Below are 18,369 nucleotides of genomic sequence, written 5' to 3'. Positions count from 1 at the left end.
GGTGAAGAAGGAATGTTTTGGTTTTTTTTTCAGCAGAGATAAGCGATGGAGTACAATGGATGGGGATTAAAAAGAAGGCCAATTTGGCCACACTATAGAATGAGTGGAGAGGAAATGAGGTGTAATAAGACTGGAAGGGTAGGCTGAAGTCAGGTTGTGAAAGGTTTTAAATGCAAAATTGTATTTTATAGAAATAATGGGGAAACACTGGAATTTAATGAGAAGGGGAGTAATATGGTCAGAACAGAGCTTTAGGAAAATCTCAGAGGGTGGCTTGGAGTGGGAAGAGACTTGAGGCAGCAAGACCAATCAGAAGGCCATTAGAAGGAGACCATTTAGAAGGAGAAGGATGATGACCAGAACTAGGAAGATGACTGTGTGAATGGAAAGAAGGGGAGAGATGTGAGGAATGCAGAGATAGAAGCAAGATTTGACAACTAATTGGACAGGCGAGATGAGTGGGAGTTGAGATGATCCTGAGATCACTCACCTAGTTACCTAACCTTTTGGAAAATAGGAGGAAAGTGTTCTTGCCTCCAGTTTTTGGACACCTCTGTCCTCCATTATTCCTAAAAGACTACAGATCGTGGGTTCAGCAATTATATATACACAAATTCTCGGAGCTCCTTGAGATGTAATTTTGTTTGGGCCAGAAGGCTTGAATTAATTTAAAATAGCTAAGCACTCTTCATGGCCTCTTCATTTATCTTGGGTTTCAATTCCCTCTTAATGGTATTTGTTCTTCTCTTACCAATCTGGAGATCAATTTCTTTGATATAAGAAGTTGGAAGCAAAATAATCAACACTGTCAAAAGGGAAAATAAATAATTTTCTTGCTCCCAAAGTGAAATATTAGACTTATATTTCTTCTTAAAGAAGTTATTCATTTACTAATATGAAAACTATTCCAGATGGTTTGGAATGAGCCAAACGGATAGATGTATCCTATGATGGGTCCAAAGAAATTTTGTGCAGCTTCCTTGTGTCCTCTTGTCTTGGCAGTGGACAAGTTAGATAGCATGATGGAAAGAGCCCTGGACCTAGGGCCAGGAAGACCTGAGTTCAAATCCTGTCTTAGAAATTTACTAGCTGTGTGACCCTGGGCAAGTTATTTAATTTCTGTTTGCCTCAGTTTCCTCATCTATGTAATGGGGGTAATAATAGTACCTGACTCCCAGAGAATCCCAGAAGATAAAATTGGCAAGTATTTATAAGGCATTTTGCAAATCTTAAAGCATTATATAAAGGTTATTATCATTATGGTAGACTCCTGTCCCTCTTTTTATTTTTTTCAGACACTTGGCTGGGTGTACACTGAATAAGGCTCTTTTATAGCTAGCTGCATAGCATATCAGAAAGGGACCTAAAGATCACCCATTTTAATTCACTTTAATTATACTAATAAAAAATTAAGGCCCTAGAGATGAAGTGACTTGCCTAAGGTCATGCAATTTATGAGCAGCAAAGCCCAGACTAAAAACAGCATTCCTCCCATGCACCATATTGTCTCCAGGTGAATCTACCTAAAATGCAGGGCAAGATATTGCGTAGGTGTAATGACCCTTTTCCTCTAGTACTAAGCAGTCAACTATAAGGGAAAGTAGGACACTATGACCAGAATGAGGGGGAGGAACAATCAAGCTGAGCATAGTAATGTGACTTAAGCAATCTTCATGCCAGAAACGCTAGAGGTTTCCATAGTACAAGTGTAGCATTTGCAACAGAGCCCTACCTTCTCCCCCGTTTCTCCCCCCCTCCGTTTGTCATGGGGCTTTGTCCCTCCTCTCCGCAGCATTTTCATTGCTTTCTTGAGGTTCAAAAATGCCCCAGCACCCAAGGAGGAATGTTGGAATGCAAAGAGGGTTCTAGGGCTTTCTGGGGAAGGGCTGCCCAAGTGCTAGACAAATGGGAATCGAACAGTCAGTCAACAAGAAAAGTACTTTACTAGGTGCTGGGTCTATAGAGAAAAAAAATGAAAACTTCTGCCCTCAAGGAGCTTACCTTCTCTGGAGGAAACAACATCTACATACATAAAGATATTACAAAATATGAACTGAGTATTTTCAGGCAGGGAGCACTAGAAGGGGTGGGAGGAGGTCAGCAATCCATGCAAGTGGTGTCAGCAGAGCTTGGAAGGGATTCTAAGAAGCAGAGTGGAGGAAGAATGGGGGAGATAGAATTGGGAAAGAAGAGAAGGACAGAGAAGAAAGGGACAAGACACATTGGACCAATTCATCCGAATTAGACCAGGAGTGGCATTCTTGAATCTTTTTTTTTTTTTTGAGCAGGACAAATCAGTTCCCACAGTTGCTTGAGGCAGGCCTTTGTGTGAAAGGCCGGAATTGTGGGAATTAATGAAAGAACAGAGGTCTGTAAACAAAATAGATACTCGTTTGTTAGGGAATGGCTAAACCGAGTGTGGGACATGAATTTAATGAATGTCACTGTGCTATAAGAAATATTGAATCAAGATGACTACAGAGAAGCATAGAAAGAAATATAAACTGATGCAAAGTAAAGTAGAATCAGAAAAAAAGCAAACATACCATGCCTACAAAAATGTAAACGGAAAGGACAAGAGTAAAATCATCAAAACAATGCTATGAAAGTGCAATGACCAAGCTTGGCCATGGAAAAAGAGATCTAAAAAGGTACCCCCCCCTCTCCCACTGGTTTCCAAAGGTGGGAAGATATGGGTGGAAAGATTACATACAATCTGAGGTTTTCTCCAATAAGCTGACTAGCTTTGCTGAACTATTTTCTCTCTTTTTTATTTGTTATCAGGGGCTACTTTCTAGGAGAGGTAGAAGAGGTAAAAGAGAGAGAGATATTAGGAAATATAAATATTGGTGATACTGGGTGACAAAGAAACAAAAGATATCCATAATAACATATTTAACAAATAAAAAAAGAAGCCCTACTACAGAATGCCCTCTCCCACAGCTCTGTAGACTGGAAACTGGTTTTTTTAAAAATTGTTTCACATCAAAGTAATAGTTCAAAAGGTAATACATACTCTTCTTCAACAGTCAAACAAAAAACTTTGTGGAGAGCAAAAGAGACAACCAAAGGTCTGCAATGGTATTGAGGCAATGAAAGGCTTCAAAGGTTCTGAGCCTGAAAGAGCTGGAAACTTTTTAGTAGACTGAAGACATGTAGTGCTTGGCCATTTCATTTAGAAAGAGCTATAGCACCATTTTCTGAGGAGGAGAAGCAGCCTAACATGGGGCTGAAACAGCAATGCCAAACTTAGGATAGCTCCAAGAAAGACCATGATATCAGCTGGGAACAGAGGGCAGGGACTGTAGCCAGATGGACTTCTGACAGCTATCAGGAACAGACAGCAGCAGCAGCAGAACATGTGAACACCAAACGGCACCTGGCATGGCAAAGAGTCAAAGCAGCTAAACTAAACCATGGACAGTAGCAGTAGAGAATGAAAAGGAGAGAAGTCAGGAAAAGGGAAAGAAGAAAGAAAGAGTAAGCAGAGTCACAGTGGTAAACAACAGGAAGGATCAAATCCCAAGCTGTTTCCCCTTGGTGGTTCCCCAACAGAGTATAACCAAAAATGTCAAGGACTGTATAGGTCCTGGGGATGTCAGAGTTCCAACAAAGTTCTTGACTTTCAGTGGACTCTGGTACAAGTCTTTTCTATGTTCTTCGCTATACTTATTAAACTTATTTTTTGTTTAATGCCTTATGAGCCTAAGTGCTTTTAAGAGGAGTTGATAGTCACCCTTTGGATTATGCATGCCCTATGCTGATGATCTTAGGTGCCTCATGGTTGGAGAGGGGAGTACAGAAAAGTAACATTAATGAGATGGATGAGTTGATAGCCACTACATTTTTGAGTGTGCCAAACATGAGATTCCTTGGTTTCATTTGTGGGATGGCAGGTAAGCAGAATGAATTCTGAAAGGAAGGAGTCTCTGGTATAAAGATTATATTTGAGTGAGGAGGCTGAAGCCCATAGAGGGAAAATGACTCACTGAGGGTCATATAGCCAGTTATTTACAGAGCCAAAAGCAGAACTCAAGACATATATAATAACTTAAAAGTCAATATTCTTTCAAGTACAACATTCCACCTTTCCAAAATATGCTGTTGTCTTTAGCTTCCTCTCTTTCTTCCATAGTAGTGAAACAGACCTGCATTTCACATCTTTCCACTATGGTCTAATAGCATTATCCATATTACCACTCCACATCTTCTGGAGTTAACTAAATTTCATTTAGAATTATTACGATGGTAAGTCTAATAATTCCATAACCTCTGTACCGTCTATTGGCATAAAAGCTTAGGTCACTGACACATGGCTAACTTATAGATTTCCCCATGGTATAAGTCAACATTATTTTATTCCCTGCATTTGCATATAAGTTTCTCCCTTTTCTAACTGCCTTTAAAATTCATGAACAGAATATAGACAATTAACACTAACAAGTGACATCAGCAGGGCGAAATTTTATAGTACAATGTTTTAGAATTTGGGAAAAACCTAAGAATATATTAACTTAATTGTGTAATGGTGAATGAGGACTTGGGAAGTCCTTCTGACCCTTGAGGCAAACAGCTCTACACTCTGAAACCTGAGATAAGGTTGGTAGAGTCTTGGTAAAGAAAGCTGTCAATAACTCTAACACTCTTGAGTTGGCAGGTCCTTTTAGTCTTGGAAAATAAGATCCTAGATTTAGATCTAGAACTGCAGTCCTCAGAGGCCACCTAGCCCAACCCCCTCATTTTGACTACATGTTAAGGGTGTTGCCCAAGGTCACCTAGTCATTAACTGGAAAAGCCAAGATTCAAACTGAGATCATTTGACCTCCACTCTTTTGACTACACTTCAATGCTTGAATGCCTCAGGGATCCCATCTGCAAGGGCATCAATCTAGATCACAACCTCCTGACCCTTTCTATCCTATGAACTTCCTGTCCAAGTTTTTTCATGTGTTCCATAGAACAGCCACACAACACATCAGAGGTATTCTTCTGTGTCTCCCTATATTTTACAGGTCCCAGTATGGCACTCAAGTTTTTCAGACATTATCCTGTCCTCCCACTACATGGCTGGACCACCTCCTTTTATAATCATTCACATTCTCAGTGAGTAATTTGATGCTACTTTTCAGGTACAAATTGTGGGTCATATCCTACTTACAACCACCATGTGTCTTTCTACTGCCATTTTAATTCTCCAGAGATCTTGTTATCCTATGATTCACAGCAGCATAGCACCAACAGGAAAATACTGCTATTAAAAAAGTGTTTTTATAGAAGTAAGTAGTTTGGGATCACCAAAATCACTGACCAGTTTCCCAAAAGTCATAATATAGTCAGTATTTATCTGGTGGTTTGAAAAGTCCTTTACTCATGTTGTTTTATTTAGGCTTCATAACAACATTGTAAAAGTAAATGCTTTTATTATCCCCATGCCACAGATAAAGAAATTGAGGAACAGAGGGGTTAAGTATCTTGCCACAGCTTGTCTGAAGCAGGATTTGAAGTAAGTGATCTGTGCCACTTGGTGACCCGAATTGCCCAACTCCCCTCATCTAATTCAGTGCTGTGTGTAACTCATTATCTATCTGCAGTCCTTGTCCAAGATACACCTACTAGTTGACTTAGTGAGGAGACTGTCCATGCAAAAGCTTATCATAACTGGAGAAACAGGTACACTTCGTTTTCCTAGTATTGGCACTGTGTATCTGTAGTTTAACAAGACATTTTACAAAATCTTTTGGTACAGACTCATAAATAAGACAGAGAAATGTGGGCTGGGGGTAATACAATTAGGTGAATTTGTAGCTAGTTAAATGAACATACCCAAAGGATATTTTCCTGGAGGGAAAGCAAAGCCGATCTCTTTTGAGGAACCATACATCTCATTATGGATAATAAAATACTCTGGGTGACTAAAAATTCCAGGTTGGTTTTAAATTCCGCACAGGCCAGAGAACTAGTGCTCTCATTGCTGCTTTCTGATTTTTCAACACTATACCAGGTCTTTGGCCAGGCTGCACAGGTGCGTAAGAAAAGTAGCTGGTGCTGGATATGGTGGCAAACACATTAATTCCTTGCTTCTTTGACTGGTGGATCCGTTGAGTTTGAGTATTCTGTGCTGCAGTAGGGGAAAAGCTGATAGACAGTCCAGCACCAATATGGTGAGCCCCAGGGAACGGGGAGGGGGGGCGGGGTATCATTCTGCCTAAGGAGGGGCAAAATGGCCCGAGTTAGAAATAGAACAGGCCAAAGCCACTGAGCCAATCAGTATTGGGGGCAAGTCTGTGAGGAGCTGCTTATATTTCCAACCTAGGTGACGTAGTGAGACCCAATCTCCAAAAGAACCAAAAAAAACCCCCAAAAAATTGTAGCTAGAGTTATTTTCTGAATACTTTGGTCTTTGATTAATGTTCTGGGTTTTTTGCACTTGTGAGTGATTGAGACTGGACGATGAGAAGGTGGTGAAGCCCATTCAAGCTTCAGGGAGGGACCTAGCCTAGGAGAGACTCCTTGGGAAGAGAGAGTGCTCCATTTTCCATGGATAGTTACAGTGAGAAGCGAGAGGAGATATGTTCCAGGTATATGGCTATAAATTTATCTGTATTAAATTTCACCTTCTTAGATTCTTATTACTATTCTACTCTGTCAAATATTTAGGTCTTGAGTCTCATGTCTAACATGTTGCCATGACTATTTCTCCAAGCTTTATCATCTCTAACTTCATTCAAATAATTAATAAAAATGTTGACCAGAAGAGGGCTAAGGGCAGATCATTGTGGTCTACCACTAGAAATGTCTCTGCAGGTTGATACTGGACCATAAATTAGCATTCTTGGACACATGCATTCAACCAGTGGCAAATTCACCTAACCATGTTACCATGTGGAATATTTTGCTCTATGTTGTCCATGGGGATACTACAAAAGGCTTTGTTAAAAGTCTTGTTGAAATACAGGTATACAATGTCTACAGTTTTTTTCTTGGCCCATCTAGGAACTTCACTGAAGAAAGGAAATCAGGTTAATGCAGTATAATTTGTTTAGCTGAGTCATGTTTGTTGCTTTTCTCTTCTAGAAAGGCAGCGTGGCAGTGTGGTAGATAGAGTACTGAACCATTGGTCAGGAAGACTTGAGTTCAAATCCACCCTCAGACACTTATTAGCTGTGTGACCTTGAGTCAGTCACTTAACCTTTGCCTTAATTCGCAGGAGAAGGAAATGGCAAACCTACTGAACCTCTCTCTGCTTTAATTTCATCATCTGTAAAATGGGGATGAGAATAGCACCCACCTCCCAGGATTGTTATGAGGATTGAATGAGATAGTTTTTGTAAAGTACTTTGCAAAACCTTAAAGTGCTATATAAATAGTAGCTCTTTCTTTCCTTTCTCTTCTTCACCCTTCCCTCCCCTAACAATCTTCCATCTTTCCCATTTCTTTCCCTTCCCCCTTCCCTTCCCTGGATTTAATCTGTATTTCAATGGTAAGGGGAATTCCCACTGAGGAACCCCATTTTACCAATGAATACCAGCACCTCTTCTGCAATTTAGAATTTTAGAGAGTGACCTGGGACACTGCACTAAGGGTCCCTGCGCCATCATGTATCAGAAGCAGGATTTGAAGCCAGGTTTTTCTGACTCTGAACTAATCTCCCTATCCATCATTCCTTGCTCCTTCTCCTAATGATGTTCATTCCCAGCAATCACTATTTCATTATCTACAATTTTGGTTCTTCAGAGACAATGATGTTGTATTCCTGTAACTTTCAGTCTCCTCTCTGGTCCCCACTCTCCTATGAATGCTATCTCCTCTGTTAGAATAGAAACTCTGTGAGGACAGGGATTGTCTTTGCTTTTCCAATTGTTTCCCCAGAGCTTAGCACAGTTCTTGGCACAAAGTAAACAAATAAATGCTATTTCATTCATTCATGATTTTTCAGTCATTTAGCATCACTAAGATAACATTAGTGTACAAAAGATGGATTTCAGTGACAAAAAACAGTCTTGGTATGATTAAATCACTGCTGAGTTTCTCATAGAGTCTTATACAACTTGAAATGTTCTTTTACAGAAACACGGAATTATTTTGTATCCATCCTTAATTATGCTTCCCTCTTTCCATAGTTTATAAGGCCTTTAAAAATCTGAGTTCACTAGAGAGTTCCCTTTGCAGCTACATTGTTCTCTTCAGATCCCCCAACCCCACCCCTTTTTCCTTGTAGGGGCCTATTCTTAATTATCATTTTGCTTTTGCGAGCCTCCTGTCCTTGAGTTGCTTTCATTTTTAGGTATTTTTAGTATTGAAGGCTATGGGATCATGTTTGTCATTTCTTTGAATATTTTGAAAGCTGCTTTCCTAAAGTCTAGAATACATATTTGAATATCACCCAAGTTCCACTGCTAGAGGCATTCTGATGCAGTGAAAAGATGGCTGTGGCTTCAGAGTCAGAGAACCTGGGTTCAAATACAGGCTCTGTCTGACCTCTGTGACCACAGGCAAATAACTTCGCTGCTCTGGGGCTGAGTTTCCTCATCTGTAAATGAGGTTAGATCAAATGATTTCTAAAGTTCCTTCCAGATCTACTTATGTTCCTATGAACTCCAAGATGGTATCCTGTATTTGGGTACATGGATAAGGTGTCAACATGGAAAAATTAACATTAGTATTAGATTCTTGGCCAAAATTTCCTTCCTTTTCAGATATATTGCTCTGATTTGTAATGGGGAAACCAGTTTCAGAAGCAGAGCTAGATAGACAACTCTTCCCTGGAGATGATTTCTTAGTTTGGAGCTATAACTATAGTGGAATGATGGGGAAAGAATAAAATAAAATTAAAAATAAAATAAAAGATGGCATTCTGTACCTGAACTTTGCCATCTTTGGTAAGATCAAATAGTCCTGGGAAGGACTACTAAATCTCTATTATTTACACACACCAGCTGCTTTCATGGTTCTCTGAACCCAGAAAGGAGGAAAGGTGTGCCCTTTCAGAATGCATTCCCAAAGAGGAGATATGTAACTGCAGCACTAGTGCTAAGGACTAGTAGCAACATGGACCATTATAACAGGAGAGATGATAGAACATTGTAGCTTGAAGGGAGCTTGGAGGCCTCCTGGGCCAATCTGCCTCATAAGGGTAAGAAAGAGTAGATCTGGGATCTGAAGTCAGACTTCCTGCAAGAGACCCAGCAGTCCTACCATTATACTCACCCTATTACCTTGTACTTCCATTCCCATTCCCCCTCCTTCCCCCCAACTCTACCTATTGCTGAAGATGCAGAGTAACCAAGGGCTAAGATGCCATGAAGAATAATTGTAAGTTTATAGTATAGAACAGACCAAATACACACACCATCTAATCTTGTTACACACCTGCTGTTCAGTCATCTCAGTCAAGTCTGATTCTTTATGACCCCATTTGGGGGTTTTCTTGGCAGAGATACTAGAATGGTTTGCCATTATCTTCTCCAGATCATTTTACAGATGAAGAAACTGAGGCAAACAGGGGTAAGTAACTTGCTCAGCTAGTAAGGGTCTGAGGACAGATTTGAACTCGCAAAGAGGATTCTTTCTGATTTCGTTCTCTGGAGCTCTATTGAGCAATATATACAAACCGTGAATACTTCAGCAGTGGATTCTGGATTATTTAATACAGCCAGTGGAGAGGGAAAAATCATAGGGGTGAGAGGGAAGGGGATGGACAAAGAAAGGAAAGAGAAAAGTCTCAAAACGAAGCCAATCAAAAATAAGTTCTTGAAGGTATTCATCTTTGGAATTATCAACATTTTGAATGAAATAATGAAGGCCTTTCACTGTAAAATGAGGAGGTTGAACTAAATGATGCTAGGGTCCCTTCCAGCTCTTAAGTACTCGGGATTCTCTGGCAGAAGGCTAAGATTCAATACAGTAGCATGTGGCAGAAAATAGTTTTCCTTTTCTTTATTACATTCTCAACCATTTCATTAGGTCCATGAATGACTGCAGGTTTCTTTTAACAGGACATTCAAGTTGTTTCACTATATCAAATTGATCCCCTAGAACTTGTTTCTATTTTCCCCTCCTCAGTTTTATACAAATCCATAAAGGGGATCCACTGTCCTTTGAGGGGCAGAGTGCTGTAGTGGATTTGGGAATTGGGAAGGACTCAGTTCAAATTTTGTCCCAGATCCTCACATGCTATGACCACAGGATGGTCATAAGATTTTCCATTCAGAATCTGAAAGAACCTAAGTGACCAGCTGTTCCAGCCCTTGGTTTTATAGGAGATGAAATGGAAATCTAAAAAGGCCAAGGGATTTGTTGAAGACCTCACAGAAATAAAAGCAGAGTCAGAATCTGAACCCAGGTCTTCTGATTCCAAACCCAGAATTCTATGGAAGTGAATTAAAGGCACTTTAATTCACTTAACTTTTTTTGAGTCTGAATTTTGTCATCTGAAAAATGGGGATAAAATTTCTCCTTGTAGTACAAACTTCACAAAGTTATTTCAAGATTTAAATGAAATAATATGTACTTCTTGGCAAACCTCAATGTGCTTACAGAAATGCCAGCTATGATTATCATTATTCCTTTGAGTTCCTGCAAATTGGAGGCTGCAGAACCAGACAATGCTATTTTGAGTTCCCTGTCTCACCAGCTCCCTGTCTCGTTGGCTGGGTCTTGTACTGAGGCAATGGTTTCCCAAAGGAACCCAGTGCCCAAGGGACATTTTTTTAGAAAGATGCGGGGTTCCACCAGCTTTATTGTCCTATCTCATTCTCACTTGACTTCTTTGTTTCTGTGATATGCCTCAGTTTCACTTTACCTGTCTCCAGGAATTATAATAAGACCCAGGGCTTAATAAAAGGCATTTTCTACCTGGTTCTGCACGGATCCTATGACCTGGGGAACTCTTGTCCATTAAGACCCACAATAAGTCAGGGTCTCTTGATCACCAAAGCAGTCACACTGGAGAAAATAGGAAATAGTTCAAAAGCTGTTGCCAAGGATATAGATGGTATTAACTTTGGGATGCTACTTCATCATTGCCCTCTTGGTGGATTCTGTGCCTAAGACTTCATGTGGTTTACCATAAAGCACAGAGTACTTTCAAGCCAAGTCAATAAACATATATTAAGCACCAGGCATTGTACTAAATATTGGGGATACAAAAAGGGGTAAAAAACAGTTCTTGTTTTCAAGATTCTCACAGTTTAAGGGGGAGAGACAACATGTAAATAACCATATACAAATGAGATATATGCAAGAGAAATTGGAGCTAATTAGCAGAGGGAAGGCATTACCATTAAAAGGAAGTGGAAAGATTTCTTACAGAAGCTGAGATGTTAGCTGAGACCTGAAGGGAGTGAGGGGAGCCAGGAAGTAAAGACGAGGAAGGAGAGAATTCCAACATAGAGGGATAACCAGTCTGGGAATGCAGTGGAACTGCAAGGAGGCCAGTAGCTCTGGATTCTAGGCTACAAATGGCAAATTAGGTATAAGCAGGCTGGAAAGGTAAAAGGCCAAGTTGTGAAGGGCTTTCAAAGCCAGAGAACTTTCATATCTGATTCTGCAGGTAATGAAAAGCCACTGGAGTTGACTGAATGAAGGGGTTGGGGGGACGTGGACACTGCAGAGAAACACAGAAATTTGGGGAAATTCATTCAGGTAACGCGCTTTGGCAAAGCTCTATGCTTCCACAGTGAGAATGTGTCTCTTTTTTCTGTCAATAACCAGATTTACTCAATGTAAAGGTTAGTTGTAGGGGCAGCTAGATGGTACAGTCCATAGAGTACTTGGATAGCGTGTAGTCAGGGAGGCTCATCTTCTTGAGTTCAAATCCATTGTCAGACATTTCCTAGCTGGGTGACCCTGGGCAAGCCACTTCACCCTGTTTGCCTCAGTTTCCTCTTCTATAAAATGAGCTGGAGAAGGAAATGGCTAACCACTCTAGTATCTCTGCCAAGAAAACCCCCAAAGGGGGTCACAGAGAGTTGGACATGTCTGAAAACAACTGAACAACCACAAAGGCCAGTTTAAGGAATGCCAATCCAAGGGCATAGGATTTCCCTGCTTTTATCTATTAGTCACAAGCAGCCTCAGAGCATGACAGACCACCTGACCTCCTTCCAGGTTTTGGCAGTAGTTGCAGCCTACTAGCTGAGCCATCTCACAGCCAAGCCCCCCACTCCTGCAGCCCTTTTCAACTCCCTCCCCCTCCACTGTGGTAATAGAGCATTAGCCTCTAGACCTATGGAGTAACCTGTATTCTGTAGGGAAGGGTGAGTTTTACCTGCCCTGCTTACTCAGCTGGGCTGAGCATTCTGGTATCACTCGACTCAACCTGCATAATGAAGGTTTTCCTCTCCTAATGGAATGTCTCCTGCTATAGATCCCTAGGTTGACTTCCTCTCATTGCAAGGAGACATAAGAGAGATTGGGAAAACCATGAGGTCAGACTGAAAAGGATGGCAGTAGCATACATTTCAAATTAGAAGGACCTCAAAGGTCCTCTGGTCCAATCCTTTCCTTTTAATGACTTGCCCACAATGAAGAGATGGCATTTGAACCCTATGTCTCTTGACTGTTAAATGCATTGCTCTTTCCATGCTATACCAGCCTGCTTGTGAGTGCTGTGAGGGGCATAACATGATGGAGTAAATAGGCAATCAATACTTCCACCCTCATTCAGTTAGTTACCTTGGCAGGCAAGTGCCTGGCTGGGAATCACTGGGGCATGCCAAGACTTCAGGGAGCCACAGGCCTAGGTTATCTGCAACATCTCCCTCTGGGCTCAGCTCCCTGTACTTCCTTTGACTTCACATGTTAATGAGGCCATTTGGAGATGAGATGAAAGGTACTAGCATGTAGTGAAAGAACAGAACGGAACTTCTTTTTTGCCTTCTTGTGTGGCAGGTCTAAAACAAACTGCTGTTATTTTTGCTGCCTCCAAAAAGTGGTTATGATGACATGAGAACACAGGATGTGCCCAATTCACTAGACTTAGAGGTCCATGGAGTATAGGAGCTGGTAGATGCTAAGATGTCTTTGTGAAGTCCAAACAGTTCATATTACAGAGGCCTTAGGGATTCCTGCATGAGGCAGGAGGCTGAACAAGCTGACCTCTAAGGTCCGAGCCACTCTCAAGGTTCTGTGGTTTATGAATGACTCTTAAATGCAAATCGCCTGGCCCAACATCACCCATCCATGGCATTGCTGAAGCTACTTCAGACCCCTTGTGGAAAAAAAAGACAGAAACAAAAATGTGAAGCTTTTGGAAAATTTCCAGATTTAGAAGTGAAAGGAAGGAAATGACTGTGAGATGACAACTCCTTAAAAAGCTTACAGGTAGAAGCTGTCACAATCTCAGGCCTATATTTCTGTGGCCCTTACAGCTCTCAATCATCTTCTAAATCTGAAAAGCTTCACCGTGTTCTGTCATGCTGGCTGAAATTCCATTAATTGGACATGGGTTAACAATTTCTTTTAAAAAGATAATTAGCTTCTACTTAGTAGGTAGTAGGTACCTAATGAATGGTGAATTAAATTTAAATAGTTCTGAGTGGATGAAAGGACTTATCAGTCATCCACATATTAGTATGAATTAGGTGTCAGATTCTTATTCTCATATCTGGTTGAGATTCCTTTACCAAGGGGTGGGGAATTTTGACTTATGCTTAAGGAAAAGATGGGTACTTTAGGGTCATGGAGCACTTTGCTGGAATAGGGCAGGCCTAGGTGTAGAGATGCAGTGGGTGACTAGGGACTTTGGGAATCTGGAAAGAGGGTCACCAGGAGATGTTAGAGAGAAACAGAAAGGAAGATGGGATAGTAGCAAAACCAAAATTCATATTTCAAAAAGTTTACCTTGGGCTTGCCCCATACCCAAGGAGGAAAAAGTTCTTTCTATCTAACACTGTGTACAACCCCCCCCCAACCCACCCACAAAGACTCAGAGCTCAGGTTATCTCTAATAGTTTTATTGTTCAGTTACAGTTTGGGTTAAAGTGGTTTAAGACTAAGCTGTCCTGGAAACCTAGCATACACGTGCACATACACAAACATATGTTATACATACGTACATATATGAAATACACAATATACATATATATATGCATAGGTATGTATATACACACATAAAATGTAATATACAATATGCATACAATGTCATTATATATAACATTGTTTCACATGTATCTTACATATTACATATCTGATGTAACAGATACATAAAACATTGTTTCTTGGGCAGCTGGATAGAGCACCAGGCCTGGAGTCAGGAAAACCCCTTTTCCTGAGTTCAAATCTGGCTTCAGACACTTACTAGCTGTGTGACCCTGGGCAAGTCACTTAACCCTTGTTTGCCTCAGTTTCCTCATCTGTAAAATGAGCTGGAAAAGGAAATGGCAGACCACTCCAGTATCTTTGCCAAGAAAACTCCAAAAGGGGTCAAAGCAATTCTAAATAAAGACTGACAACAAGAACAAATAAGTCACATCCTCAACCATGACAGCCTCCACTCTGAAGGAGCAAAGAGCCTCTGCCCTCAGAGCTGGGGAACAGGAGGATAATATCCTGAGGCACTATCTGCAATCGACTCTAATGGGGACATGGAAATAGGTTTGGGGCTGACACAGACCTTTAAAATTGTTTTCAGTCATGCAAATGATCAGGGACTAAGGGAACAGAGATAAGGGACCCCACCCTCCACCTCCCAGAATGAGCCTAACTCGATTCATTCTCCTTTGGGGAGAAGGATTCCAATGCCTCTGCTTCCTGGCTGCATGTGATTCAGGAACAGCAAGTCACTCCATCTCCTGACTCAGTGTGTCTCCAGTGTCTGACCTCCAGGTCTTCCATTCTCTCCCTTTTTCGTCTTGGTCTCTTGCCCTTCCTGGCTCCCTTCAGGTCAAGCTAAGATGTCGATTTCATTCAGAAGCCTGTCCCAATCCCCTTAGGCCCAGGGCCTCCCCTCTGTTTATCATCTCCTATTTCTCCCATCCCCATCTTATTTACATATATTTGTTCACCTGTTGTCACCCTCATTAGACTGTGAGCTCCTTGACAGCAGAAATGGTTTCATTTCTTTGATTTCACCATTACCTAGCAGAAAGCCTGGCATCGCCTAGGGAGTAAATGTTTTCTGAAATGGTATCATCTTCATCCTCGTCCTAGCAGGGCTAGAGAGAAATGCTTGAGAGCCCCAGGAGTGCTCCTGAGATGGTTCTGAAACCAGGCAGAGCTCTGTGATCTCACAGGTATCCAGGGGCTAGCTCAGATCAGAAACAAACCCTACCAGGTCAGAGGTTTGGGTTCAGCAGGTCAGAGCTGTCCTCTCGGGCCTTTTCTGATCCAAACTGGGCAGCAGAAGGAGCCTTAACTAAGACATATCTTCTGCTGTGGACATATAATTGTAGAATAGCCTTTTCTTTCATTGCTACCAACACACTCTGACTTCAGATGTATTCTGAGGTACTGTGTACTACTGTGTGGTGTCTGGGGTAATCAGGAGATAATAATTGCTAATATTTATATAGCACTTCCTATGTGCTAAGTACTTTATAGATATGATCCTATTTGACCCTCACAACAATCCTGGGTAGGGTACTATTATTATCCACATTTTATGGATGGGAAAACAAAGGTAAATGGAATCCAGGTAAAGTGACTTGCCCAGGGTAACACTGCAAGTAAATGCCCAAGGTTGAATTTGAATTCATGCCTTTTTAAGTTTTCATTTTTATAAGATTTTGAGGTCCAAATTTTTCTCCCTCCCCTCTCCCTAAGACCGCAAACAATCTGGTACAGGCTACACATGTGCAATCATGTTAAATGTATTTATATATTAGTCATGCTGTAAAAGAAGAATCAGAACAAAAGGGAAAAACCATGAGAAAGGAAAAAAACCCAACAATAAAGTAAAAATAGTATGCTTTGGTCTGCATTCAGACTCCGTAGTTCTCATTCTGGATGTGGACAGCACTTTCCATGAACTCATGTTTCCAACTCCAGGCTCTGAGTTCCTTCTACTCACTGGGCCACCTGGCTACACCCAGATGCAATGGAATGAGTGATGGATGTGAATTGAGAGGCCTGCCTCAGGGTTTGCTTCTTCTACCTTATTTTTGTGACAATAATAATAGCTAATATTGAGTCACCTGATCTCTCTGTACCTCAGTTTCTTCACCTGTAAAGTGAGAATGTTGAATTTAGATGGCCTCCAAGTTCCCTTGTAGCTGTAAATCTGTGATCCTGGGAATGTTTGTTTGTTGTCTGTCTGCTTCTCCTCATAGTGACTGCTGGTGTCTCTGGAGTCTTCCTTTCTCCACTCCAGCCCTTTCAGTGGCTTACATGGTGATGAGGGTAGCTACAAAATTTGTGCAGTGATCAGGTCTCCAAACTTCAGGGGGCATAGATCTAGAACAGATATTAACCAAGAAGGAGAGAGAATTCCCAAAAGATCTGTGACTTCATCAGTCTACGCAACCCCTAGTACATCTACTGCCTCTACAAGCAAGGGTTTAGTAGATCGAAGAGTTATCTGAGGAATTTAGAGGTTAAATGACTTGTCCAGGGTTACTCCGCTCCTGAGGAGGCTGGATCTGAACCCAGGTTTTCTGATTCCAGGCTGACCCAAACAGCCTTAATGCTTAATTATATATTAATATTCTCTTGATACCTGGCAAACAAGGGAGTTGAAAAGTGGAGTATTTATCTCTGCCTGAGTTAAATTAACTAACGGCTTCCTCGCAGCCTGGGTAGAACTTATTAAGTGACAGTCAGAAAGTTCCCCAAGTCTCCCTTGTCCCGAAGGCAGCGCAAACACACAATTATCGGGGTAAAAACAAATACCCATTACTCACCCTGCAAAGCAGAAAGTAATCAGTGATGAAGACAGTCTGCTTTCCCCTTAAAAGCACTGATTGGATAAAACTGCCCCAACCAGTCGCGTCATCTTGCAGATTCCATTTCTTATTTGTAAAAGTCAAAATTGTATTTGTTGTCAAATGGTGTGTGTCGAGCGTTCTGAGATTCATGGGTCAAAGGCGCTGTAGAGAAAGTGTTTCTATGACGTCTAGATTTTTCTGGTTAGGCCAGGAGCGTTAAGAACTGCTCCACTCCAACAATCAATGGTGACTCATATGACCCGGAGCTGACATTAATCTGAGGAGCAGGTGTAAATGCATAGAGCGGTAGAAAGAGGTAGAAGGGACCCTAAGAGATCAGTTAGTTCAATCCTCTCAGCTTACAAGAAGAGAAAACTCAGACCCCAAGGTGAAATGACTTGCTCAAAGTCACAGAGCACAGGGTAGTTCCAAGCTGAGTTTTGTTGTTGAGTCATTTTTCAGTCATGTCCAACTCTTTGACCCAATTTGGGGTTTTCTTGGCAAAGATACTGGAGGGGTTTGCCATTTCTTTCTCCAGCTCATTTTACAGATGAGGAAACGGAGGCAAACAGGGTTAAGTGACTTGCCCAGGATCACACAGCTAAGATGTGTCTAAGGCGGAATTTGAACTCAGGTCTTCTTTACTCCAGGTCCAGCACTCTATGCATTATGGTGCCACCTAGCTGCCTCAACCAAGCTGAGACTCAAATTCAGATCTCTCCATTCCTAATGCAGGTCAACATTTGTTAAGGTATTATTATAGAGGCAGATGAAGGACAATAAAGGCTGACTGGAGAACCAGGAAGACCTGGGTCTTAGCCCTGTCTCTGGCACATACTGGCTGTGTGACCCTGGATACATTGATTAGCCTCTCAGGGCTCCAGATCACTCTTAAGCTGCAGAAAAGATGTGGCAGAGGGAGTTTCCTCATGTCCCCTATGAGAGTGACACCACAAGTAGACAGGCCTCCTACGCAGCCCCTTTGCCTGTCTGCTGACTCCTGACAAACGATTAGTCTCCACTGTTCTTCCCTTTCTTTCCCACCCAATCTTTGATTCTGTTAACCATGCTGTACTGCTATCTTCCCCGTACATATTTATAGCCTAGGAGGACTCTGTGATTTCATTCCGTGCAGGGAATCACTGAAGTGAAAACCCCCTTCACCAATGCCTGTACTGCTACTTTTGGACAACCAGATAGTTTCTTGGAGTAACTGAGAAATCAAGTGACTTGCCCAAGGTCTTGCAGCCAGTATGCTTCTTAAGATGATGGAAGGGAGGGAATAAGCATTTCTATGACATTTCTATAGACACACAGGATCACAAAGCTAGTGTATGTCTGAGGTTGGGTTTGAACTCAGGTCTTCCTGACTCTAGGCCTAGGACTCTAGCCAGTGTGACACCTATGTGAAGCCTATGCAGCCTCGAATTCAGATGTTTAAGGTCAATTCTCTATCAAGAATGAAAAGGTTAGCACAGCCTTAAAAATGGCATTCAGAGATAGAAAC

The 18,369-nt window shown here is 41.5% G+C and overlaps 1 protein-coding gene and 1 long non-coding RNA gene across 13 annotated transcripts in view; one reads left to right on the top strand and one right to left on the bottom strand.

The window, feature by feature from the left end:
• Positions 1-18,369, top strand: part of VTCN1 (V-set domain containing T cell activation inhibitor 1) — a 97,661-nt gene that overhangs the window by 10,158 nt on the left and 69,134 nt on the right. For 2 of the 12 annotated variants that reach the window (XR_011974823.1, XM_072644485.1), the window contains exon 2: positions 5,013-5,103. The exons of 8 other annotated variants lie outside the window; for them this stretch is intronic. Coding sequence is in view for 1 of the 4 variants with exons in the window: in XM_072644485.1 (XP_072500586.1) it covers positions 5,021-5,103 (83 nt within the window). In the remaining 3 variants the exon portion in view is untranslated. Of the gene's footprint in view, positions 1-5,012; positions 5,104-18,369 lie in introns of those variants that run through there. 2 more of the 12 variants (XM_072644492.1, XM_072644489.1) reach the window with 1 other exon arrangement.
• On the bottom strand, positions 13,940-17,544 carry LOC140527513 (uncharacterized). Its single transcript, XR_011974824.1, has 2 exons — positions 16,839-17,544; positions 13,940-16,392 (listed from the first exon to the last, which is right to left on the bottom strand). It is a non-coding gene; the product is annotated as an uncharacterized lncRNA (long non-coding RNA).

This window comes from Notamacropus eugenii, chromosome 2 (genome assembly GCF_028372415.1).
Source record: "Notamacropus eugenii isolate mMacEug1 chromosome 2, mMacEug1.pri_v2, whole genome shotgun sequence".
Taxonomy (NCBI): Eukaryota; Metazoa; Chordata; class Mammalia; order Diprotodontia; family Macropodidae; genus Notamacropus; species Notamacropus eugenii.
The sequence above is the reverse complement of the archived record's forward strand: the minus strand, read 5'-3'. Positions and strand labels throughout refer to the sequence as shown.